Source organism: Gloeophyllum trabeum (genome assembly GCF_000344685.1).
Source record: "Gloeophyllum trabeum ATCC 11539 unplaced genomic scaffold GLOTRscaffold_00001, whole genome shotgun sequence".
Classification (NCBI taxonomy): domain Eukaryota; kingdom Fungi; phylum Basidiomycota; class Agaricomycetes; order Gloeophyllales; family Gloeophyllaceae; genus Gloeophyllum; species Gloeophyllum trabeum.
In genome coordinates this window covers 1,497,716-1,521,505 of record NW_006920410.1, presented here as the reverse complement: position 1 = coordinate 1,521,505, position 23,790 = coordinate 1,497,716, and the positions used below count along the sequence as shown (strand labels likewise).

Genomic DNA, 23,790 nt, shown 5'->3' with positions numbered 1-23,790 from the left:
AGTACGCCCACTGGCTCGGACCTGGACGCGACGCGCGGAATCCCGAGTCGACGCGGTGGTGAAAAACTTTTTCATTGCATCGGAAGTGTCCGCTTATGCGATGCCCCAGTTTGGAAATTAGACAGGATAGGGTCTGTGTCGCAAGACCCTGCCCATCGCGGTGCAAGCTGTTACTGAAGCAAAATCGACAAGGGGAACTGGTTTACGTCTCCTATTTTGATTGGGTGCTTCCGTGTATTCAACAGTCTTTCCCTGGTATCAATACGAGGATAGGAAGTGCGGGAGGCGTCTTTCAGCCACCGCCATAGATGAACGGGGTTCCGAGTAACATCAGATAGATGGAGGGCATTATATGTATTACGTCTCGTTATAAAAGCGCTTGCGAGTTGTTGACTATCTTGACCGTAACGATGAGTGCGAGACTCGATAAGCTCGTCGGCGGCGATCTACTCGGTGAATGGCTCGGTGAATGAATATCTCCAACATAATATAGGCCTTGGCCTGTGTGAGGCGATCTGCAGGTCTCCTTTTCCACCCTATCCTCGTCGCGGAGGCTAGCTCAGCCTAGGGGTTGGTAAGCATGAACCGTCCTGGCCATCTTCTCCGGAAACGCTTCTTCGGTTATGGTGGAGTTCGCAATCGCTCGTTGTTGAAGTTGGTTGCTCGGAGGACGTTGGCGACGCAGGCCGACACGGACGTCTTTGCCCCTCTTGATACCTTCCCCGACCGTCACATCGGTCCTGACCGCAATGAGACGTCTTACATGCTCTCGAAGCTGGGCTATGACTCCATGGAAGCATTCGTTGCTGCAACTGTACCACAGAAGATCCGTGTGTCGTCTTCCTCAGTAAGCGACGCGTCTATACCGGCGCTGAGCGAGGGTGAATTGCACGCACGCGCAAGGGAATTGGCCAACGCGAACGCGCCCTTTAGAAGCTACATAGGTATGGGTTATCACAATGCTGTTGTACCCCCCGTCATCCTGCGGAATGTGAGTCAGAACGTCGCCTGTTCAAGGTACTTCAGGGTCTAAGATGCCTCTCAGATTATTGAAAATCCCGCCTGGTATACGCCATACACGCCGTATCAACCTGAGATTGCTCAAGGTGCGTAATAGAATACATGCATCGTGCCAGGAAACTGATTCTCGACTTTTAGGACGGCTTGAATCACTCGTTAACTTCCAGACTATGGTCATGTCTTTAACGTCTATGGATATTGCGAACGCGTCATTACTGGATGAAGCAACAGCCGCCGCCGAAGGCATGGTAATGGCTTACGCGCACTGTGGTCAGAAGAAGCGGACCTTTTTCGTGGACAAAGGCATATCTCCTCAAACCCTGTCTGTCCTGCGTACTCGTGCTAAGGGCTTCGGAATTGATCTGGTAATCGGTGATGCTCTCAAGGGCGTACAGGAACACATTTCCACAGGAAAGCTCTGTGGTGTCCTTGTGCAATATCCGGACGTAGATGGCTATGTTCGGGATTATGGAATGTTGACCGAGACTGTGCACAAAGAAGGAGCGTTGGTCCTCTGTGCCACCGATCTCCTAGCGCTCACTATGCTGAAGCCACCAGGTGAATGGGGCGCGGACATAGTCTTTGGTAATTCCGCCCGGTTTGGTGTTCCTGCGGGTTATGGAGGACCGCATGCGGCCTTCTTTGCGTGCAGCGATGCTTTGAAGCGAAAGATGCCCGGCCGTCTGATTGGAAGAAGTCGAGATACTATGGGACGACCCGCCTATCGGCTTGCTTTGCAGAGTACGTGTTTCTTCAACTAAGTGTGAGACCTGAGATCTGAGATGCTTCTTGGTAGCTCGCGAACAGCATATCCGTCGTGAAAAGGCTACCAGTAACATCTGCACAAGTCAAGCCCTGCTTGCTAACATGGCGGCTATGTACGCTGTCTACCATGGTCCTGTTGGCCTGCGACGTATCGCGAACAAAGTCCACCGTTTCACTCAGATTCTCAAGTCGTCGGTCGAGAGTGTCGGTTTCAAGGTCGTCAATGAAGGCTTTTTCGACACCCTGACAGTCAACGTAGCACCTTTGGACGGTGTCAGTGCGGATGCCGTCCACAATGCAGCGCTGGCTGCCGGTATCAACCTGCGTCAGGTGGATGCCGCACATGTCGGTATAACCTTGGATGAAAGCGTTACCCCTCGGGATCTTGTCGACATCATCAACGTGTTCAGGACCTCTGCATCTTCTCCCGTTCTCACTGTGACAGATCTGACGGTCCCTGCTGAATTGTCTGTTCCTGCCGCTTTGCAGCGTAACTCCAAATTCCTGCCCCATCCTATCTTTAACCAGCACCACTCTGAGACGGAGATGCTTCGCTACATCCATCACCTGCAGGGCAAGGATCTTTCATTGGTTCATGCCATGATCCCCCTTGGTAGCTGCACGATGAAGTTGAACAGCACAAGCAGCATGATTCCCTTGACATGGCCGCAGTTTAGTGCCGTCCATCCCTTTGCCCCTAAGGATCAGGTCAAAGGATATCTGCAGATTATCAAGGTATGACAATAGCGCCGCTGGAGGGACGCATTACTAAGAGAAAGTACGTGTAGGAATTGGAAGATGACCTCTGCAAGATCACCGGTTTCCACGCTTGTACATTGCAACCAAATTCTGGTGCAGCTGGGGAATATACTGGACTGTCTGTCATACGTGCCTATCAAGAATCCATCGGCCAGGGCCATCGAAACATTTGTCTGATCCCCGTCAGTGCGCATGGTACTAACCCGGCCGTAAGTATAGTTTTCTGCATTCTTCCCGTTCCGAGATTCAGGCGTTCGTTTAGTCCGCTGTGATGGCTGGTCTCAAGGTAGTACCGGTGAAGACTCTTCAAGACGGCAGTCTTGATTTAGAGGACCTGAAGACCAAAGCGGAGAAACACAAAGATAACCTCGCGGCTTTCATGGTAATAGTCCTCATGCGGGAATGCGAGCTGGACTGATTGGAACGCACAGATCACTTATCCATCCACATTCGGTGTCTTCGAGGCCGGCGTCCAAGACGTAGGCTGTCTTGCTTGTTGTCCGTAGCAATAGGGCTGAATCCTTGCCACAGGCTTGCAGAATCATCCATGAGAATGGTGGACAAGTATATCTAGATGGTATGCACCTGGTTGCACTCATGGTATTGCAGAGAACCGAGCTCACACCATGCAGGTGCTAATCTCAATGCCCAAGTCGGTCTGACTGATCCAGCTACGTGCGGAGGTGATGTCTGCCACTTGAACTTACACAAGACGTTCGCGATGTATGTGTCTTTTTGTCATATCATGCACTCGCCTGATTAAGTCTCGGACAGTCCCCATGGCGGTGGAGGACCTGGTGTTGGGTGCGTATCAACATGGAGTCCCTGTGATGGTCTCTGACGTCCAGACAGACCTATCTGTGTCGCTGAGCATCTTGCGCCTTTCTTACCTGGCCATCCTGTTGTGGCCACGGGTGGTGACCAAGCTATCGAGGCCGTGGCCGCAGCGCAGTTTGGTAGTGCATCGATATTGATAATCTCTTGGGCTTACATCAAGATGCTCGGTGGAGATGGCCTTTCCCACTCGTCCAAGATAGCCCTGCTGAACGCAAACTACATGGCTCATCGACTGTCGGGCTATTATAATCTTCGGTATAAGAATCATAATGGCCGGGTTGCCCATGAACTTCTCATCGACCTGGCGGAGTTCGACAAAGCCGCTGGACTGAAGGTTACGGATTTCGCAAAGCGTCTGCAGGACTACGGGTTCCACCCTCCGACCTGCTCGTGGCCGATCTCTACTTGCATGCTGATTGAACCGACTGAGTCTGAGACCCTGGAAGAACTAGACAGGCGCGCTTCTTTCGAGTCATCGTCGATGCCTCCCCGCCTTGACAATGTTTTCGTAGATTCTGCGATGCTTTGATCCAGATACACCAGGAAGCTCAAGATGTAATCGCGGGCAAGCAGCCGAAGGAGAACAATGTTCTGAAGAACGCCCCCCACCCACCTCAGGTTATCGCTTTACCCGAAACCGAATGGAATAGGCGCGTGCTCGAAACTGCCTTTATCAACAGTTCCAATTTTCTCACTTTACATATAGACCATATTCACGGATGACCGCTGCGTACCCCAAGCCTTGGTTATTAGAAAAGAAGTTCTGGCCAACGGTGTCTAGGATCGACGATGGTAGGTACAGATTACATGAACGTATTATCGTACTCTGATTTCGTCTTCTTACTAGCATACGGCGACTTGAACTTGATAGTAAGTCTTTACCTCTCACTCCAACTCATCTTGAACTTACCCCTGCCCCAGTGTGACTGCCCATCTGTCGAGGAGACAGCTGGTTCCTCATGAGCCAGATCATACGTTGTTGATGTTCTCAAGCTCCAGGCCAGAGTCATTTGCTTTACATAGATCACACCGCGATGCTCAACCACACGCGCATTTAGACTGTATCATTATGTCTTTGTCTAGCCACTGTAAACTACGTCTAATTCCGGATCTTCAACGTATCCGGTAATATTTTCCATAGTTTCGGGAGATGCAGCCGTATGAGGGACGCCGTTTTCTCGTACCGATCGTTTCTCTGTGCGCAAGCTAAGACAACGCGCGCGCTTTCGACGTCGGGAGTAACATCCTGCAGTGGATGGCCCATTTCGAGACACAGTAGCCTCATCGCTTCATCGAGCAGATCTTCTCGACAGAGACATTCCAGCCATGTATTCCAGTTCTTTTGATCCAGTCTGAAGCCAGAGGAGTGGACTTGAGCGTATATCTTCTGCGCGAGAGATGTTTCTCCTCTAGACTTGCAGGCGTCACCGATGATCCTGAGAGTGGTGTTGTCATATCGCCCACTCAGCTGAAGGCGAGCCCACACACGGTAGGCATCCCCCAGCGAACCCACTGCTATGTATGTCTCCATCAAGCGATTCCATAGGACCGTGCTCGGGGTAAAAGCAGGTTCCACCATGAGGAATTGATGAAGACGCCTAGCTGCAATGACAGCATCCTCGCGTATTTGGCCACGGGCAATAGCTCGGTGTTGAGACATAATAGGGATGTAGACGTCCTCAGTTACGGGACGTCTGTCTCGGCGCATGTCTCTGACAATCTGAAAGTACTGCTCCGGAACTAATGCACTTGTCTCCGCGCAAGGGGCTTTGCAAATCGCGCGCAGAAGTGTCATATACTCTTCCCCGCTGGGAGAAAGGTCAGGCCATTGATTCTTGACCCACTTGTATATTGCGAGGTTCCAATCAAAGGTCGTTGAAACCCGCCAAAGCAGGAGGATGATGGTGCACATAGTGGAGCTACTCGTGGTTACGTCGAACTTGCGCATGTCTTGGATCAAAGTTGTGGCGATAGGAAGGTACTTCGTTCTGTTGGACGATGCAAGCAGAGTACGCAGGAGAACGATGAAAATTCCAGGGTCAGGTTTCTCCACGGGTTGAGACTTGACGGAGTCCTCGTAAATGCGGAGTGCAGTGTCGATGATGCCGTCCTCGGGAGTCTGAAGAGGCCTCGAATAGACGCATACAGCTTCGATGAGAGCGACAGCTATGTCCTGGTCCACTTGTATTCCAGAAGCGCGGGCCTCAGAATAGATGGTCTCCGCCTGCTTAACCGTTCCGTCGCGTAGAGCGTTTCTAACCACCAAAGACCAACCCGAAGAAGTCGCAGTGACATCCATCTCTCTCTCCAGCTCCCGCAGCTCGCCGACAGAGGACGCGTCGCCTAACACTACATCCAATGTGCTTGGTTGCGGTCGGAAACCCCGAGTAGCGTACGTCTTGAACAGCTTGAGAGCTGCACGACGTCCGTACCTCATGCATTCTTCAGCCAACTTGTCGTTGTAGCGCTGGAACTTCAGGTACTGGAAGTGTTCGCGGACGAGAGCTGCGTGGGAGGACAAGTCCGGGCGACTCGAATAAGTCTTCCACAGTTTGGCGACTTCGGATTCTTCCTCTGGTAGATAATCCCTCCTCAACTCTTCTAGTAAAATCGAGAGGTCGCCGAGGGAGAGAACATCCTTGGCCAGGACACGTAGAATGACCGAAGCCATTTCAGGCAAAAGGTTATCGGGGTTTCTCGACGCTATCCGCCCTTTCCGTATTAGACCGATGGTTGGCAGAATGAGAGATGAAGTCCCTATCTGATCCAAATGATCGAGGAAGCTAAGCCACGCCTGGTCGCTCGGATAGAAGGGATCTTCATCCTCCACCATATTCCTTAACCAGTCGAACGCAACGTATGTGTGGCCATACTTCAAAAGCGTAGTGACAGCTTCATCATGCATGCCCCGCTGCACTCGAATGCCGTGCAAGACAGTCATATCGGAGAAGATATGCTTCGCGGTGTCGATGTCCTCCGTAGTTCCCGCAGTAAGGAGGATTCGAATACTGTGCATGAGCTGTTGCTCATTGAGATTGTAAGATGTGGTCGCCGCTGCATTGGGGCCTCTCTTTTCTTTCAGGAAACGCGCCAAATCCGCATATGTCTGACGAACGCGGGGTGCATACTTTTCACTCAGGGCTTTCTGGAACGTCCTGACCAAAGTACGAAGTTCACTGGGAGGCCGGAATTGGAGTTGTATCGATCGTCCTTGAAATACAAGAGGATTCGCCGCAGTAACTGTTCCAGAAAGGACATTGACGGGGACTGTAGATCGCTGAAGAGTCCTCCGTGACCATGGCTGCGCGTAGCGTAGGAATTCAGTGGATCTAACAGACCCCCTCCATAGGGACATTCATGCGGGCTAGCGTTAGAGGAAAAGGAGCTTCAGCACGAGTCCTACAAGGCACGATGTAAGACGTTTAACGCACCAGTCCGCCCAAGCGTAGCTGGTTGTCGAAAGCAGGGCGTGGGAACCTGGCTGCAATATGGATTGTGGCACTTACACGTAGGGCTTGTCCACACGCATATCACTGGCACGTCGCTAATTCCAATCCTTACTCTCCTTCCTATTTTCCCACTGGTCTCTTCGTCATGTCGGAAAAGGTCAAAGAGTTCATCGAAGTACCGCAAGAGTTTATTAGGGATGGGAAGCAGGTACGAGTCCTGGTGCGAGACCAAGTTAACCGGCTTACCGTGTCCTCTTTACAGTTCCTCACCCGCTGCACAAAACCTTCCCAGAAGGGTGCGTACCGAATATGATTCTCCCTTGGCGATACTCATAGTACTTCAATAGAGTTCACTCAGATCTGCCGTGCTGTCGCCATTGGTTTCGCCATCATAGGTTTCATTGGGTACTTCGTGAAGCTGATCCATATCCCTATGTGAGTCTTCTCTTATGTTGTTTCAACGTCAGCGTTCTTACTGTCGATGCAGCAATAATATCCTAGTGTATGTCTGCTATCTCTGTTCGTCGAACGTCCGTCTCACTTCGTCAATAGGGGAGGTGCATAATCTTCCGCTTTCTGTATCGCTGGCGACATGTATGGTTCAGGGAGGTAATGCATTGGATCTCGGCTGTCTGTATCGCGCTCGCGGCAAGCTTTCCTTTGGGTGGACCGTCTTCACATTGCGTCGACGTGAAATGGTCGTTACGACATGTTAATGCAACCGTTGGAAACGCCGGTAGAACAAATCTTTGCTGTCAACCGCAATATTTCTACGACTTCTTAGTTTCTGGAACTGCGAGTATAGGAGTTCGCAGTGCCTCCTCCAACATGAGCTCAGCTTCCGATGGTCTCCGGCTGTCCGCCTGAGGACATTCCCTTCCATCCGAATCTTTGTGCCTCCACCACCTCCAGAAGCACCAAACGTGGAAGACGTCCTACATTAGATCTGTCAAAATCACTGTCCTTTCGAGAGAGACTCAGCGGCGTACCTTCTGCGTCCCAAAAATAAGAAAGGCTACTAGAGGAACTACCGCTACGCAGTCAGTGAACTCGTCAAGCACGATGTCATGTCACTCACGGGACGCCATGATCATGTACGGCAGTGCCCATTTCGAATGGACCACTAGCACTATACAAACCCTTAGGTGCGTCAACAACTAGTGACCTTGGCATTCGAACGTACATCAGACTCACCCTAGCGTAACCCAGGTATAGAATATGAGAATGGCTACTCGCAAGGACATGGATATGGAAGGCCTCCGTTTAGCTAGTGGAAAGGCTTGCTGGGTCTTGACCCATCGCCGAGAAAACTTGATCGCTATTGCGACTGGCCTTGGTGTCAATTGTCATTCGGTTGGTAAGATGCATAGTACTAACCTCCGAATCCTGTTATCACAGCGACCATAAGAGCGCAAAATACGGCTACTATGTCTTGTCTGAGAACATATTGATTATAAGTGGACTCGCACGAGGTTGGCCGCTGACAATACTTACAGCGGATCAATCTGAACGGAGCAATACAATCCAGAAGGGGCGCCCACCATTTCTGGGTGAGCTGCGATAATCTGCTCAGGGGCGGTAAGCATGGGTCCATGGCTGCATAAAGGTCGTTTAACTCACAAGACCGCTAGCCATGGCGAAAACGAGGAAAGTTAGATAAGGTGGAGCTAACGCCTAGACAATACGAGTAAGAATATACCCTGCGAGCGGGAATCGTCCGACAATGCCTTACTAGTGCAAGATCCGCCCGTCGCGAAGCTTTGCGCCATCCGGAGACATAGAAATGCGGCTCATTAAACATAGACCAGAGCTGACAAGAGATGTGAGATATTAGTAGCGAGGAAATGTGGATCAGCTTACTTGCACCGTGACAGCGACGCCAGCGACCGCTGCCCTGCAGAGACAAGCGTTTAAGTGGGGAGTGTATCAAACCTTTCAACCACTCACATAGGCGAGGCTCCATTGATCAGGATTGCTTGCGCCAGACAGAGCTTGCTAGGGGAACTGGGGTTCGTGAGACCGTTCTTGTCGTACGCACTGGGAGATTAACGATAATTAGATTCATATATTTGCTGCCTGGCGGGTACGCACGTCAGGCAGTAGAATACAGAATACAGTATCCATATAATACAGAAGTTCATGAGCGTCGGATGGCATGAAGCGCGTTTAGAGAGCAGGAAAGTCAGAACGAGGAGCGGCAGGCCAATGTGCCCTCCAACAATATGTAAGGCGAGATACACGGGCTTCAATGAGGCCAAGGATGGCGTGTCGTCGCCAGCATTGATCCCTGCAATAGAGGTTGCATTTATAATGAGCAATACGAGCCGCGGGGAGCCACTCACAAGTCGCAGCTTGCAGGTCCCTACCACTGAACATGAGGATGCTTTAAAATGCTCTGTGGAAGAGTGAGCGATCTGATCTCAGCTACCAGAGCAGATTCAAAGTAAGAAAGCGACGCGGAATGGGCAAGACTCCAAGTGGAGGTCAAGAGCATCAGCAACCATGAAGGTCAAGAAAGGGTACCCGTAATCTCCCTTCAGCTGGGCCCTGTGATGTTATTAAGGCTGCGCATCTGCTGGCGTCAAATATATCACCTGAAACATCTCTGATAATCGAACAATGCATCCAGAAGTAAGATGGAACAAGATATCGTAAGCCTCTCAACCAATTGGCCGCAACGTTATTATTTAGTGAGAAGGAACAATAAGAAAGTCGGTTACCGCATCATCGAAGGGGGGGGGAGGGGGTTATTAACGGCTGCATGAAGGCCGTAGCCATACACGCGAGACATGTGTATGAAATGGGGAGTCACTATGCCTCGGCCTGTCCCTAGGCCGATAACATGGGCAACGCGGTAGTAGGAGCTGAGTCAGGTCTCCCGGACGGCACGAGAGGAATGGCACCTTGATTATGACTACGGTCACGAAAGGGTATAACGCTATCGCAATGTGCTATTCTCGATCAAGAGCAGGCCAAATCGTGCAGACGGCTTCACAAGGTCTATGACAGGATACGCATTGGATTCCGCTGAAGGAAGCCCGAAACGAAGAAGACTCGTCTGTTTCTCGTTGCCCTCTTGTGTGATTGGAGGTAGCAATGGGTCAAGCAGAAGTTGCGTTCGTCGTAAGTAATCAAGGGAAGAGTCTTCCAACGAGACCGGGGGAGATGACTCCGGAAACTTCGGAGTATGGAAGTGACTATGCGTCAGAAGACGAGACGAAGTCGCTAGTATCAGACTAACCTTCCGTCGTAACATCGCAATGGTGGACGTAATGGAGTTCGAGGTATCAAGCCAGTCATCTCCTCGGAGTTCTACGAGTTTTTGCAGGAACACCAGATCTCCAAGCGCTTCTCCCGAATCGAACTTGGAAATTTCGCTCTCGGCACTGGTCAATATGCTAGTCATAAAAGACCGAAGTGTCTCATCTGCCTGCCCTCGCATTGATTCGGGACGGTAGGCCATTCCGAACTGATGAACGGACGACACTAAAGACGATAAGCACTGCATCAAGGCAGATGACGGTCGAGAGTGGAGACGGTGAGCTATCGAGCCTTCATTGATAAGAGAATAAATGGGAGTGTTCATAATGCGCACCCGTAGATGTGGACCCATGTCGCGTGGAAGTGAGGCACCGCCAGTAGTCTTGCACGCTTAGCTCGATATTCCTCTTTCTCCACTTGTCCACACTGCCGTGATGCAGCCGCCTCATCCCGGAACGAAAATCTGTGAGCAAGCTAGACGTTGTGAATTCCGTGTCGGAACGGCGAACATGACTGACCTTCTGCGACCTGCGCACTACATCCGATATGCTTCGAAAATTCGGAGGCAGATTCCAGCGCATCGGCAACCTGCGCAATGAATATAATCTTGTGCAGGGGAAAGTCTGTTTGATATATGTGAACAACGGCGGCGACCCAGAAAGTACTCGAAACAACCTTGTTCATCGGAAAGATTGTTCAAGCTCGACTCCAATGCCTCCAGGACTTGCGAGCAGGTGACATTTGCTTCTAGGCGGTATTCATGCAACATCGACCCTACTAATTCTCTGGCGACATAGTCAGACGACAGGCGCAGTGGGATAGAACCTGAGACTAACTCCGAATCATCCTTCTCGCTTTGGACGGCCTGTAAACTTCTAGATAGTTCCAGTGCTGGAATCTCCAAACTCTCCAGCACTTGGTCCAGGAGTGTTGTTCGACCAGATAACTGGTGGCGAATCGCTGCCTTATATTTCAGAAACGCGTCAATATTCGGTGTAGCGATTCCGTCCGCCTGAGGCAGATGTAATGAGAGTGTATGTGAGAAAGTGTTGAGCGAGGACGTATCTAATCGATAAAACAGGATGAGTTGCACGTCCACGCTCTGAGAACACAATGGTGCACAGACCATTCCCTGCACATCCAATATTCGCCATAACCGAAGAGAACGTTTCCTTGAAATTCCGGGCTACAAGTGACAGAGTCATTGTCCACATGGACAACACACGCTTGGTATATAAGTCGTCGAGAGCGGTGCTTAAACGTTTTCTTTCTGCGTCGTGCAAACCTTTGCTGCTTCGCAGCCCTTGGAGAACCGCCCTACGCACTTTCCATACCTCCTCGACGCTGTTCAAATCCTCCAACCAGCGCTCAACCGACGGAAGACAGTCTTGTAGAGCGTTGTCGAACCAGTCGTGCAATCTCGTGTGCAGATGGGATGGCTGCACCCTGGACGACGAGGAAGAGAGGTCAACATATGGCTTATACGCTTTGATATTTTGAGGCAGGTATAGGAGGTGCGTTGACGACGGTAGATCGGTGAGTAAGCTTATAGTTGTAAACTGAAGCTCTTTTGGCAGGGCATCCACAGACGAACTGGAGTGATCTGACTGAATGAAGCCTAGAACTCGCCTGATCAGGCATGGCCCCGTATCAGCGTCTTCTCGAAAAATGTCCCTAGCTGTCGACACAGTCCCAGAGATAACATCCAGTACCGCCTGTACTTTCCCCTTGACTTCATGGACGACGGATTTGCGGATCTTAGACCGTCTAGTCTGAGCATGGGACGAGCGTCGGTAGACATGTCCATTTCCCTCTTTGCGCATCGTGTGGTCCGATAATAAAGAACTGACAGTCCTGCGGCGCTGGGACAGAAACACGGACAATGTATCAACCAGCGGCCGGGAATCTAGAAAATGGAGCGTCAGCAGGGTAGCGCAAATATCCTATTCCAGATAAGCGCGTCAACGCGATTATGATACCAAAACTATTTGAAGAGGCGCACTGTTGACGACATGGCATGCTCCCTGAGCGACAGAGTTGCCTTGTGCGTTATTTGAGAACGAAATTGGGAGACGGTGTCCCATTGGCGTTGAACCAGAGGGAATTGTTCCTGGACTCACTTCGTACCGAGTTTTGAGGTAGTTGAGTAGTCTAAACGTACCTCGACATCTATTCCATGGCTTTCCCAACTCTCCTTATTATCCGCATCGTCATTTGAGAGGGCTCGATGAACCACGCGAGCCAAGAGGAAAAGCCACGCTGCCTTCAGGTATTGTTTCCTTTCCAAGAGACGCCATATATGTTCAGGGGCATCCAAGAGGAGCTTGATATGCGTAGACAATGATTGCAGGCTTTGTAGCTGTGCGTCTGATTCAAGCTAGTTAATACCATGCAGTAGCGCCATGTCCGTGAGGTACTCGCCATCCTGCTGCGCATGGGAGGGTCTGACAGGAGAAGAGATTTGCTCTCGTGATGGAATAGCAGCCTTCATATCCTCCAGAGCATCCACTACATGTCTGGCGGACGCTGACAAGGAGATAATGGAGGTCGATGCCTGCAAGAGGTCTCGATATCGTTCCCTGTGCTTTCATTTGCGGTCTGAATACGTAGTGTACATGCGCAGTAGGCTTACGCACCCAACCATCTGTCTGAGCTCCTCCTGCTTTGCGTCCGCATCAGCCCTACACCATCTACGTCAGACATCCGGTACCCTACATAACTCAAACCGAGGGTTATCACCGTAAACGACTTTGAATGGCCTTGACATGAGCGACAGGGTATTTCACGAAGAGCTGATCTGGATCATCCATGTCCACGTCGTCTTCAAGGCCGTTCACCGGCACTTTGTTGTTAGAGGCATGCCGTGCAACCATCCGTGGCGTCTCTCCATCGGGTGGATTCTGTATATTGGCTGAAGAGCCACGAGGGGTACCCTGTATAGATTTCAGAAGAGTCACCGGAGACGCGAGGGACGCCAGTGAAGTAGCAGATCCTCGCCCAGCCATGTAGTGGTAAACCCAGAAGAAGCCCTTGGTGGATGCGACTCAAACGCGTCAAGGCGATTACACGAACGACGGCATATTCCGTAGACGTGCAGACTTGGTCTTCCACGACAAACTACAGGAAAATGGATTCGGAACATAGCATATTGTACTCATGGACGTGTTCGCAACAGCGGTGAAGGAGACAAAATTATATTACTTGCTTTATAGAGAACATCAGCCATATACCTAAATCGCGCCGTATCGCGGACACAGGCCCTGTATCACCGTTCCACAGAGGCACCTTCCTCTTCAGCGGGTTTCCCCGATGGCGATCCGCTCGATTGACGGGCTGCTTGTGCTTTTGATTGGTCACTGACGGTGCCGGAGGGCGCGGGGGATTGCGAACTAGCCAGTCGCTGATCGAGGGCCTTCAAAGCCATAGCTCTACGGTCGAGGTCTCAACGACGTATTCCACGATTGTGCGATTCGATTTCTCGTACCTTCTCCTCTCTGCCTCTGCCCGCGCGCCTCCAGGTACTGGTGCATATCCTCCAGACTCCAGATCCGCTTCGGCGGACGGGATAAGATGGAATCGAGTCGCCAGCCCGTGGGCCGTGTTGGAGAGTAAAGTAATGGGAGTACTAAGGTATATCAGACAGGAATGACGCTGTAGTATAGGGAAGGACCCACTGAATAAATGGAGGGAACCAGTGGACGAAAGCAAAGGTCTCGCTATGGTCGCCATATGTAGGACCTCCGCCGACCACATCCACGACGTTCTTCTTGTAGAATCGCAGCCAAACCCACGCAACGAGCCACCCAAACTGGATGAGGATATACGGGCATTGCAAACCAATAAAGCATAGCACTGTCGACACGGTAACATAAGCCATAGGCAACCTCTGTGGACCCTGTCTTAGCCATATTAGGTTCCGGGCTGAGCAAGAATGCAGACCTTGACTCTTGCTTTGATAAACCCTAACACCTGCACTTGGTGTTCTGGGATGACCTGAGTGAATGCTACTAGGACCGCCGTCTGCAGTGCCATCTGGCCGTGGTACTGCATTCCATACCTTTATCCGCCTGATTAAAACGGGGGCATACTCCTCATGGTAAGACTCACAGGAAGAGGTCAGCATTTCTCGTAACGGCGAATTCTATCCAATTGAAGGCAAACGCGATAACGTTGGAAACCGCTATGTTTACGACGATGAACTTGGCAGTCTCAATCGCGCCCCATAGCCTTTCCATGTATCGTAGAGATGCAGGCACCACTAGCAGTGTTACGAGGAGCTGAAGCATGCGTGAGGTTCTCTCCAGACCAGTGAGAACACAATGCTAACCTCGATCACACTGGTCTCTACTAAACCTGCAGTGACGAGTGTCCACGGATAGAAGAGACTGGACCCAGGTATCAGAGTAAGCCATGGCGCTGTGTAGTCATCGTTATTCCTCCAGGCTAGCCAGAAATACAGTCCTGAGCAAAAAACAGTAGCAGCGGTCCAAGCACGCGTAACAGGCGGGGTCGAAGTGATGTATTGCAACGGTGAGGACAAGACTGCCATTGCTGCTGAGTTCGGCAAGCGATGGATGCTTGGCTGCCGGCCGTCTAAGGGACCCTAAGCTGAGCCAGGAACCTCTATGAGTTCCGAGACCGACGAGCACAACGCGGGCATCGACACCGACCCAGGCGCGTTTTGGTCGGCGAAGTGTCTTACGTAAGAATGCAGTGCAGTCCGGTCATGCTCCCGCAACGCCGCGGAGTTCAGAAGCACCAATGTCGTGACCGTGTCACAGATCTCCTTCGTCTCCATACCGCAAGGACAACGTCGCGATGTCGGATTATGACTTCCGCCCGGGCGGGTCGCTCAAACTCAAGGGTGGCGTTGCCGAGGGCGGTGTTGTCAAGAAGTGAGTGTCGCCGCTGTTTCTCCAGACCTGCCTCACTCATCCGTCAGGAAGAAAAAGTCCTCGAAATCCAAGTCTAAGGTTGACCAGGAGCGGGAGTTAGAGCGACTTCGGGAGGCGCGTCTCAAAGAGGAAGTGGTGAAGAGCAGCTCTCCAGCTGCTGGAAGCAGCCGGAATTCTCCTGCTATTGGGGGGAGTAGCGACCGGAAAACGGAGGCCGAGAGGAGGTTTGAGGAGACACAGAAGCGGAGGGTGCGTCTCCGGGTTCCTACCTGTTCATTTCAGCTGTCTAATTCTTATGACAACAGATGGCAGAGAAGGTTGCTCGTCTGGCTAACAAGACGCACAAGGATCGTGTCAGTGAGTTCAATTCCAAGTTGGAGGCTCTCAGCGAGCACCATGACATCCCCAAGGTACGTTCTCGCTTTGTTTTTGCTTCTCGGTTGCTCAGTTTGTCTTTGTGCAGGTCGGTCCTGGATAAGGCATGCTTATTTCAATGTCGCCTGGTCGCCTTGCCTGGCTAGGCGCACCAGGTCCTCCCGCGTGCGCTCCATGGACATTGTCGTGCAGATCGTCGGTTTGTGCTGGGTTTTGCATGCGTCTCTTGTATTCCGGTGTACACTAGCAACGTGCCTTGGCCCTTATATCTCGTAATATATATATGGTAAAGGACGTGACTGAATGTCGGGAGATGAATTTCCGCTTGCTTCTTTCTTTACACCACACATCTCCGGGTCGCGCTGCGACACTATGAGGTCTAAGACTACACCTCTTGACACAAACGCTGAGAAGAAAGGCCATGTCTGTCCACCCTCTAACGCTACGCACCCTGCAGACCGTTGGGAGAGTCTGTTTGTGTACTCCTTCATCTGCAAGTTTACCGACCTCCGGGGAAATGTTGAGGGTTTGCTAACACCAATGGAGTGAGTCGCTACTTGGTTTTTCTTGCCCCACCGCTGCTAACACGCCTCATATGGTTGAAGCTTTGAAGAGGCACTGATGCTGAAAGTGCCCAATGCTGTCATGACCGCGATACTGGCGCGTTTCGTACGGAACTTGCGGCCACAGACGCGTAATGTCGGGTAGGCGAGCCCCTCCTATGCCCTCCAACGTCATGTCAACGCTTACAAACGTCTTCCGTGCTTGTAGTATGGAACATATATCCAGCACGGTCGCCGCTATCCTGTCAGACTTCCTGAAGTCGTCGGAGAGGACAGTGTTTTGGAATGAAGAATTGAAAGCGAACGTGGACCCGTTCCAGGGGATAGAGGGGGGTTTCTTTGCTGCGGATTGGGACCTGAAAGTACGTCTTTGTACCTCTTGGCCACTACTATGCTGCTTACGTCTCTCATCCGCTCCTCTAGCTCAAAATCCTGCGACAGCTTGTGGAACTACAGCTGTGTCATTCAACAGAAATCAAGGGCTTGATTGATCGCGCGTGGGGAGTGGTTCACAACAAGCACAAGAAAAAGGAGATGCCCCCGGAACCACGACCTGATCCATCGGATCCCTATAGCCAGGAGAACCTGCAACTCCTCCCAATCGGTCAGGATGCTACGCGCAAGCGATACTGGGTGGCAGATGGTCCGTGCGCATCCCACTTTTCGTTCCATATCATATTTGCGTGTATTTGGACATATGCTGATATTTTCCTCGTTTTCCGTGTGGCGTCCGGCCCTTGGTCTCCGATGACCCACTTTTGATTCGCTTCAATTGCGATCTCCCCCGCGTTATGAATGTCCAGATTCCCCTCGTCTGTATCTCTCCACTAATCCGTGGAAGATTACCGCTACCTTTCAGAGCATCTCTTCCACGCGTGAAGAGTATGTCGGCATCATTGAAAGGCTAAAAGCGGAAGGACCCTCGGAGCCCAAAGAGGGCGAGAAAAGGTCCAAATTAGAAGTGGCTCATTTAGCACTGGTCAAGGCCTTGGAAGGTCGCCTCCCAGCAATAGATGCAGAACTGGCGGTGAGTGTGCTTTTTATGCGTCACTCGGCTGGGCAGACCGGGCTCGTTCGGCATTACTCGAGCCCTTGGTATTTACATGACCTCATCCCATCGAATGCTTCACTGTGATGGATACGACTGATTCTATCTTCCCTTACAGAGAATTGCCAAAGCACGACGGAAGATGGAACAAAAGCAAGTATTCTCAGAACAAGCAGAGATCAGGCAAACGCGACTTCGTCGAACTACGCGCAGACTTGATTATGCGCAGATGGACGCAGGCGCCAGTGATGTGAGTTGCCTGCCTCCTGCACCTACCTCAGCGATCTGACGCATTGCCTAGGATGATATGGACGAGTATAAAATGCAAGAGGATGAACTGGATGACGAAGAATATCAAGACAACACTGTAGAGGTGGAACGGTTTACGAACTCGCGATCCACTACGCCTAGCGGGACGAGTAGTCGTCGCATGTCTGAAGCACCGGAACGCCGGCGGTCTAGTCGGGCGGCCGCCGTAAACGGTAAACGGGGTTCAACAGACGACGTTTGGAGTCAGTGGCGGGGTGAACGGCGATCGAGTCGACTGGGAGCACCTTCCGGAACTCAGTTAGACGAGCCACCTTCCAAGAGGGCACGTACAGAGGACAGCACTGTCAGCGCGAACTCAACCGAGCCTGCGAATGGTTCTTCATCCAAGGCGGGAGGCGCTGCTTTGAAGCCAACAGAAGTGGCTGTGGATCATGTAGCGGGCAAAAAGAAGAGCAGGTTTTGGTTCTACGCTGTGGAACCCATTCCAGGTCAGGAACCGGAGTCGGCGCAGACGTCGAATGGCCATAGTCAGCCGGATACAGGTGCCAATGGAGACCACCCTGCCAATGGAGATCATCCTAACGGAGACCATCCTACCAACGGCGACAGTTCTGCGACGGATGTCAATAGCTACGAGAAGTCTGCAAATGGCACGAACGGGAATGGGAACGAAAGAGCATCGCAAGAAAGCCCTTCTCTACATTCAAGCGTGGAGGATACGTAACTTTCTCATTTATCCTGTGGACGTTTGGTTTGCATTTATTATCCTGCAGCGTTCATACCCTATAATTGCATCTAGTATCTGTCCCAAGCCGCATCCTTACACTCACTATCTTTGTTTTTCGAGACGTTTTGCCGTGTATTATAGTACAGGTAGGCCATGTATGTCGCATATTATTGTTCAGTCAATGCACCATTGAATACAATCACTCGAATTATTAAGCTAGTGCCCCCATCTCATCGAGCTGGTCGTACCCACATGTTGACCATATCACTTTCCAGGGCGATCTTTTGTCTTCTCAGTCGCCGTCCTCGCTGAGGACAGCTTCGGTGTGTAAGAGTGTGCCGGTATTTGCCGGTACACCCGTCAAGAGAAACCTGAATGATTGCCATCACCGCCACCCCTGCCTTCTGCCCCTCGCCCGACATTTATGCTCGCGAAGACTGCGAGGAATGCGCTCGCAAAGCCGCGACCGACGTTTAGATTTCGAGGTTGTCTCCACCTCAGCAAGAATGGCGACGTCAGCACTCGAAGGCGTGCTTCCACTGCCACAATCCCGGCCTCCGCGGATGATAGATCCCTCATCCCATTATTCGACCAACCCGAGGCAGGCACAAGCAGGGCTTCGACCAACTCGACGGGGCTTTTTGGGCACTCCTTCCTGACAAGTCCTGCCGCCTTCACTGCCCTTGCAAATTCTACTCTGCGTCGAGCTCACCTGCTTACGGAGAGGATTCTCCAGGCTCGACGGTCTCGTGAGGAATTGTCCAAGGTTGTCAAGAACTTGGACCGGCTCAGTGACCTGTTATGTGGGGTGATAGATTTGGCGGAGTTAGTGCGCAACGCTCATCCTAGCGCACAATGGGTAAAGACAGCGGATGAAGTTTATGAGACGCTATGTGAGTTCATGAATGTCCTGAACACTCATGTCGGACTGTACGAGGTGCGTGCTCCCGCAATGGACGCGTGTCTGGGTTCTCACTCTACGCCAGGTCCTGAATGCAGTCCTCTCCGACCGTGAAATTGTGAAGTCCCTTAGTCGGGAGGCCTACCAGACAGCCCTGATCTTCTGGCGAGATTTCGAGAAGTCGGGTATACGACTGCCACCAGAGCAACGCAACGAGTTTGTTTCGCTGTCATCCGAAATCATCGTTCTTGGGCGGCAGTTCCTCAACGAAGCCGCGGCCCCTCGACCTCCCGCTACTATAACGTCGTCCGAGCTGCGAGATTTGAAGGACAAGGGGATGGGGGTGAGGCTACAGCTTCAGGCTCGTTTCACTCAACGAGAATTACTCGTATATCCTGGATCATTGCAAGCCCAAATGATTATGCGGTCTGCTCCTTCAGAAGAGCCTCGACGAAAGCTCTATATTGCCTCGAACTCCAGCACTGCAGAGCAGATTGCGACACTGGAAAATATGCTGAAAGCCAGGGCCAGACTTGCGCGGCTGGTGGGTAAAGATAGCTACGCTCACATGACGCTGGCCGATAAAATGGCTAGATCACCGGGTGAGTACGGACATTACGACGAATCACGTCCTGGATCAAATACTAATCTGATATCTTTAGAGAATGTCCACCACTTCCTGGACGCTTTATTAGACCACACGAGTCCTCATGCTAGAGATGCATTGCTCGTGCTTAGCTTGAGGAAGCAGGCTCATCTTGGTCTACCGAGCCCGCCGACGATACAGGCTTGGGATCGTGATTACTACTGTCCCCCGGAGCCGCCTGCGCCTCCAGTTCCGTTACCACCTTTGACGCTAGGAACTGTCTTCATGGCGCTCTCTCGCCTGTTCAGACACCTGTATGGTATAACTTTGAGGCCAGCGGATGTCGAGCTTGGGGAAGCATGGAATACGGACGTTCGGAAACTGGAGGTTGTGGACGAGGAAACCGGCGTAATTGGCTGGATATATGCTGATCTCTTCGGGCGGCGAGGAAAGGCTAGCGGCGCAGCTCATTACACTGTGAGATGTTCACGGAGAGTAGACGATGACGATGAAAATGGCGACTTGGCGCTGCAGGGGCTCCAGCTCTCCGATGCCGAAAGGCAATCCTTGGAGTTGTCGAAAGCCTTCGAAGCCTTAGGCCGTCGACCTCTTCATGGGCATGATGGCATTTATCAACTCCCCGTGGTGGTTCTTCTCTGCGACTTTGCACGTCCTTCGGCTCAGAGAGGGGCAACCGTTCTTGAATGGCATGAAGTTCTAACCTTGTTCCATGAGATGGGACATGCTATGCACTGTCAGTCCTCCTGCACACCACGCCTTATCTCCGCAATACTGACTGTCGTCTGACAGCTATGATCGGCCGCACCGAATACCAGAACGTCTCCGGTACGCGGTGTGCGACGGATTTCGTCGAATTACCATCGATACTCATGGAGCACTTCCTCAATTCTCCCGCTGTTCTGGCATTATTTGACCCTAAGAGCAGATCGTCCAGCCTACAAATAGGCAATTATCACGAAGACGCTTGCCATCACATAGACACGCACTACCAAATACTCTTGGCGATACTGGATCAAGCTTATCATTCACCTGATGTCTTGCAGCCGGAGTTCGACTCGACATCAACCTTCTCGTATCTGCAAAAGGCACGCGGATTGATACCTTATGTGCCGGGAACCTCTTTCCAGACGCAATTCGGCCACCTCTTCGGATATGGCGCGACGTACTACTCTTATCTCTTTGACCGCGCGATTGCGTCGCGGGTTTGGCGGATCTTATTCTCTGACGACCCTTTGGACCGGGAGACAGGAGAAAGATACAAGCAAGAAGTCCTGCGATTTGGAGGGGGCAATGACCCTTGGACAATGGTTAGTACACTTCTTGAGGCCCCCGAACTTCGAACTGGTGATGCTGCGGCAATGCGGGAAGTCGGCCAATGGAAAATCGAGGACGAAGCAGGGATGTCCAGTCGGCATTGACAGATTCGGTCGGCGTAAATTGAACGTAACAGCAGGATGCAGTGTTGTCAAGGTCGAAGTCGGAGGTATGACGTCGTGTCACGTCAATTGAGTAATTACCGACTGACACGCAAAGGACGCCGACGCCGTTACAGTGCTTTGCATATGAAGCCGGAAAGTGCGTTTTGAAAAATGTTGTTTGTCTCTGTTTGTCCCGCCGACGCCAACCTATATGGGGTACTCGACGACGGCAAGTTGGGTGTGCCAGGCATTAGGGTTCCGTAAATTTGGGTCGTGAAAATCACACTTGTTGATTAGCAGTTGTAAATTAGCGTTAATTACATGCTAAAGTGATGGTCCCAGTTTTGAGCATATCAATTTTGGTAAATTTCATCCACTTAGTACATATATATATGTATCCTACATGCACACATAGCCCTGCCTTGTGGGTCCACCCACTGTACTAATCACATTTTGTGTGATCATGTTAGATTGCTGGAGGTACACGACCCTACAAACCACCGGGCTAATGGTCTCTTGGGATACTTGGTAGCTTTTCTGTAATTAACACGCAAATTAGGCCAAATTAGCATGCTAATTAGCGCTAATCAATGCCGACCGCGCCGGGGCTCCACCCCGGACCCCGTTGCTAATTAACAGTAAATTACACCTGCAAATCTGGCCTCCGGCCAGCGACCTGCAAATCAGCAGTGCCAATGAGGAGCCATCCCAAATTTACAGAACCCTACCAGGCATACCCTACAGGAACGATAACACATGAAAAACTCATAACATATGTAACCAACAACATTATAGCGTATATGAGCTTTGTTTATCCCAAAAAAGCTCTGAAAGAAGTCACAACTGTGGTCGGGCACAAAGCAAAAGCAAAGCAGCCTGCTGTGAATCGGCGATGGAAATACCCGTATAGGTTTATTTGGTCCAGCCAAATGATATTTTGGAAAAGGGTTCTCCGGCTTCTTTTGCAAACCACTGTACTGTCTGAGCCCTGTGGTGTGGCATGAGAAGGAAGTGTTCTTCGGCATCAGCATTGCCTTTTATGTACTGCTGGGTGGCTGTAGGAATCTTGACGAATATTCAGGTAACTGTTACTTATCGAAAGTCTGGTTAATAGCGGTCTTAACTATGAGGATCCAAAGGTAGCAAAATAAATTGGCCATTAAATGTGGTCCGGTATCAATAATGTAACGATGGTCTCACTTTTTCTTTTTTTTTGACAAGCATTGGCTCCCCGGCAACTGACAATTGGTACAGCCCCGGCTCGCCGCTATAGTGGGTGGTTCAGAACCACCCGGTCCGGGATTGCTTTAAAAATGCATTTACGCACCCCCAGCTTGCACTGGGGAGTGTGGGACTCGAGGAAGCACCAGGATGCTCCGTTGAATGGGAGGGCCGTGGCATCCTAATACCCACTAAAAACCCGTGGTTCCCCACCCAGTCAGGCGGGAGGGAGTCTTCGGCATCTAATGTCCCTCCCCATTTACGCATTACGCGGTGTAGGGCTTTTGTTGATCTTAGTAGTTTTGTGGCAACTACACAATCGATACTGATGCGTTGGTTGATGGCAGCGGTCCAGCGTTGGACTATGGCCTTGGTCGAGTGGTTCTGACCTTGGATGACCCTCTCACACCAGAGGACCCATATAAGATGGGTGGATTCGGAGACCAATATTTGTAGCAGCCTGGATGCACCCGGTAGCTGGCAGCGGCCAGTGTCCCGGTCATGGTTCTGGAGCATGTCTGCTCTGTTGTAGACGGCTAATTTGCCCGGTGCAATCAGTGCTCCGTAGTCTAGGTTTGGCCATGGGCCGTTCTTCATTGGCCAAAGGTCTCGGGCCAGGAGCCATATGATCCTACGGGCAGGTGTGTCACATTCAGTTAAGATGTGGTCCATGTTATCGTTAACAGCAGGGCAGGTTGGACAGGGAGCATGGTCCGCATAACCTGGGATGGACACCCAGTGCTCCCTGATACGGTATGCACCGTGGTAGATCTTATACGTGAATTGTCTTACTAACGGGCGAATGCTTTTGTTCCTGCAGGCTAGCCAGAGTTGCTGTTCCGTCTCGTCTGAGCTGAGTACCTCGTGCAGTGCTTCCAGCGCTTGTGAGACAGTTCATTGGGTTTGCGTCTGCGGCGGTGTTTCTGCCGTCTTCCTTGCACGGATCGCTCTGTAGGCCAGAGCCTGTGTCAGACACCACATTTTTGCCCCCACCGGGTCAAAGGTTGGTGGGACTGTCAGGACTAGTTGATCCGGCACGTCCTTCTTTGCCCCGCGTTTAGCTAGCTTATGAGCCTCATCATTGCCTGGGTTCTGGTGATGACCCTTGACCCAGGTGAACGATGTCGCCGCTGAGTGTATTCTGAGTTGGTAGGCGGCGGCTTTGAATAGGCATTGGTTGGAGATCCTGGTCCACCCGGTGTCTTCCCAGCAAGCGAGGTTCTTAGTGACGCCATTGATAACATATAAGGAGTCAGTCATGAAGCTAACGGGCATGAATGGAGGGACAGTTTGTAGGGCTACCACTATTGCGGCAATTTCTGCTGCCTGGTTAGATTGGTCAGGGCCTCCGAGTCTTAGGTGGCGGTTATATGGGCTCCCCGGCGCCACAAAGATCCTGCCTCGCGCGACGTCTCAGAAGCGCCTGGAGAATCTGCCGCCCCCCCGCGACACAGCATCAGAGCGGCCCCGAGGTTAGTGGCGAGGGGGGCAAAATCATCACTCGGGCATACACCGACAAGATGGTAGAGTGGATGGAGAGAATCCGGAAGGCATTTGAGAAGCACGTCATTCGGCATTCAATATCGTCTCTAAACGATCAAGGACAGCCGATTACGGGCTTGAAGCCCTACCTCGACATCTCCCTCGCGCTCACAATGTATGACTGGGAATTCC

The 23,790-nt window shown here is 51.5% G+C and overlaps 10 protein-coding genes across 10 annotated transcripts; 5 read left to right on the top strand and 5 right to left on the bottom strand.

Moving 5' to 3' along the window:
* Nucleotides 1-628: 628 nt before the first annotated feature.
* GLOTRDRAFT_10545 (uncharacterized protein) lies at nt 629-4,175 on the top strand (the record flags this gene model as incomplete). The annotated part of the gene is made up of 13 exons (XM_007861914.1): nt 629-991; nt 1,046-1,106; nt 1,159-1,761; nt 1,817-2,520; nt 2,574-2,753; nt 2,807-2,926; nt 2,976-3,023; nt 3,076-3,121; nt 3,177-3,267; nt 3,319-3,348; nt 3,397-3,852; nt 3,894-4,035; nt 4,062-4,175. Coding segments are annotated over 13 exons (2,958 nt in total), but the record flags the coding sequence as incomplete, so codon positions are not given.
* A 305-nt stretch (nt 4,176-4,480) lies between these two features.
* Nucleotides 4,481-6,397, bottom strand: GLOTRDRAFT_124177 (uncharacterized protein; the record flags this gene model as incomplete). The annotated part of the gene is made up of 1 exon (XM_007862644.1): nt 4,481-6,397. One exon carries the CDS (start codon nt 6,395-6,397, stop codon nt 4,481-4,483), a length of 1,917 nt encoding a protein of 638 aa, XP_007860835.1.
* A 509-nt stretch (nt 6,398-6,906) lies between these two features.
* GLOTRDRAFT_97614 (protein translocase SEC6) lies at nt 6,907-7,662 on the top strand. The gene is made up of 5 exons (XM_007862643.1): nt 6,907-7,038; nt 7,093-7,126; nt 7,178-7,265; nt 7,318-7,332; nt 7,383-7,662. Exons 1-5 carry the CDS (start codon nt 6,976-6,978, stop codon nt 7,393-7,395), a joined length of 213 nt encoding a protein of 70 aa, XP_007860834.1. The 5' UTR covers nt 6,907-6,975; the 3' UTR covers nt 7,396-7,662.
* Nucleotides 7,601-9,206, bottom strand: GLOTRDRAFT_124175 (uncharacterized protein; the record flags this gene model as incomplete). Its single annotated transcript, XM_007862642.1, has 12 exons — nt 7,601-7,765; nt 7,820-7,857; nt 7,909-7,970; nt 8,025-8,157; nt 8,208-8,266; nt 8,325-8,395; nt 8,451-8,504; nt 8,563-8,640; nt 8,691-8,724; nt 8,778-8,867; nt 8,922-9,117; nt 9,173-9,206. The coding sequence occupies 12 exons, from the start codon at nt 9,204-9,206 to the stop codon at nt 7,601-7,603; spliced, it is 1,014 nt and encodes a 337-aa protein (XP_007860833.1).
* A 562-nt stretch (nt 9,207-9,768) lies between these two features.
* GLOTRDRAFT_31166 (uncharacterized protein) lies at nt 9,769-12,901 on the bottom strand (the record flags this gene model as incomplete). The annotated part of the gene is made up of 11 exons (XM_007862044.1): nt 9,769-10,373; nt 10,426-10,554; nt 10,610-10,714; nt 10,767-10,876; nt 10,928-11,156; nt 11,218-12,034; nt 12,094-12,201; nt 12,253-12,468; nt 12,541-12,670; nt 12,728-12,772; nt 12,831-12,901. The coding sequence occupies 11 exons, from the start codon at nt 12,899-12,901 to the stop codon at nt 9,769-9,771; spliced, it is 2,565 nt and encodes an 854-aa protein (XP_007860235.1).
* A 340-nt stretch (nt 12,902-13,241) lies between these two features.
* Nucleotides 13,242-14,773, bottom strand: GLOTRDRAFT_68016 (DUF1751-domain-containing protein). Its single transcript, XM_007862641.1, has 6 exons — nt 14,419-14,773; nt 14,199-14,368; nt 14,031-14,148; nt 13,766-13,977; nt 13,576-13,716; nt 13,242-13,519 (listed from the first exon to the last, which is right to left on the bottom strand). Exons 1-6 carry the CDS (start codon nt 14,638-14,640, stop codon nt 13,357-13,359), a joined length of 1,026 nt encoding a protein of 341 aa, XP_007860832.1. The 5' UTR covers nt 14,641-14,773; the 3' UTR covers nt 13,242-13,356.
* Nucleotides 14,774-14,902: 129 nt separating this feature from the next.
* Nucleotides 14,903-15,656, top strand: GLOTRDRAFT_113057 (DUF1754-domain-containing protein). Its single transcript, XM_007862640.1, has 4 exons — nt 14,903-14,986; nt 15,034-15,235; nt 15,292-15,396; nt 15,450-15,656. The coding sequence occupies exons 1-4, from the start codon at nt 14,910-14,912 to the stop codon at nt 15,462-15,464; spliced, it is 399 nt and encodes a 132-aa protein (XP_007860831.1). The 5' UTR covers nt 14,903-14,909; the 3' UTR covers nt 15,465-15,656.
* A 20-nt stretch (nt 15,657-15,676) lies between these two features.
* GLOTRDRAFT_68015 (uncharacterized protein) lies at nt 15,677-18,188 on the top strand. The gene is made up of 7 exons (XM_007862639.1): nt 15,677-15,906; nt 15,967-16,065; nt 16,133-16,286; nt 16,348-16,567; nt 16,728-16,951; nt 17,091-17,222; nt 17,304-18,188. Exons 1-7 carry the CDS (start codon nt 15,734-15,736, stop codon nt 17,964-17,966), a joined length of 1,665 nt encoding a protein of 554 aa, XP_007860830.1. The 5' UTR covers nt 15,677-15,733; the 3' UTR covers nt 17,967-18,188.
* A 205-nt stretch (nt 18,189-18,393) lies between these two features.
* On the top strand, nt 18,394-20,961 carry GLOTRDRAFT_52549 (mitochondrial intermediate peptidase; the record flags this gene model as incomplete). Its single annotated transcript, XM_007862165.1, has 4 exons — nt 18,394-18,906; nt 18,956-19,472; nt 19,533-20,210; nt 20,267-20,961. 4 exons carry the CDS (start codon nt 18,394-18,396, stop codon nt 20,893-20,895), a joined length of 2,337 nt encoding a protein of 778 aa, XP_007860356.1. The 3' UTR covers nt 20,896-20,961.
* Nucleotides 20,962-23,010: 2,049 nt separating this feature from the next.
* GLOTRDRAFT_89936 (uncharacterized protein) lies at nt 23,011-23,391 on the bottom strand (the record flags this gene model as incomplete). The annotated part of the gene is made up of 1 exon (XM_007862638.1): nt 23,011-23,391. One exon carries the CDS (start codon nt 23,389-23,391, stop codon nt 23,011-23,013), a length of 381 nt encoding a protein of 126 aa, XP_007860829.1.
* Between the last annotated feature and the right edge of the window lie 399 nt (nt 23,392-23,790).

Coding starts and splice junctions, on each gene's coding strand:
- GLOTRDRAFT_97614 (XM_007862643.1), top strand. CDS start 6,976: ATGTCGGAAAAGGTCAAAGAGTTCATCGAAGTACCGCAAGAGTTTATT. Junction 7,039..7,092: donor TTATTAGGGATGGGAAGCAG/GTACGAGTCCTG, acceptor TCCTCTTTACAG/TTCCTCACCCGCTGCACAAA. Junction 7,127..7,177: donor CACAAAACCTTCCCAGAAGG/GTGCGTACCGAA, acceptor GTACTTCAATAG/AGTTCACTCAGATCTGCCGT.
- GLOTRDRAFT_68016 (XM_007862641.1), bottom strand. CDS start 14,640: ATGGCAGTCTTGTCCTCACCGTTGCAATACATCACTTCGACCCCGCCT. Junction 14,369..14,418: donor TAGAGACCAGTGTGATCGAG/GTTAGCATTGTG, acceptor CGCATGCTTCAG/CTCCTCGTAACACTGCTAGT. Junction 13,717..13,765: donor TGGTTCCCTCCATTTATTCA/GTGGGTCCTTCC, acceptor GATATACCTTAG/TACTCCCATTACTTTACTCT.
- GLOTRDRAFT_113057 (XM_007862640.1), top strand. CDS start 14,910: ATGTCGGATTATGACTTCCGCCCGGGCGGGTCGCTCAAACTCAAGGGT. Junction 14,987..15,033: donor GAGGGCGGTGTTGTCAAGAA/GTGAGTGTCGCC, acceptor CTCATCCGTCAG/GAAGAAAAAGTCCTCGAAAT. Junction 15,236..15,291: donor AGGAGACACAGAAGCGGAGG/GTGCGTCTCCGG, acceptor TTATGACAACAG/ATGGCAGAGAAGGTTGCTCG.
- GLOTRDRAFT_68015 (XM_007862639.1), top strand. CDS start 15,734: ATGAGGTCTAAGACTACACCTCTTGACACAAACGCTGAGAAGAAAGGC. Junction 15,907..15,966: donor GGTTTGCTAACACCAATGGA/GTGAGTCGCTAC, acceptor ATATGGTTGAAG/CTTTGAAGAGGCACTGATGC. Junction 16,952..17,090: donor CAATAGATGCAGAACTGGCG/GTGAGTGTGCTT, acceptor CTTCCCTTACAG/AGAATTGCCAAAGCACGACG.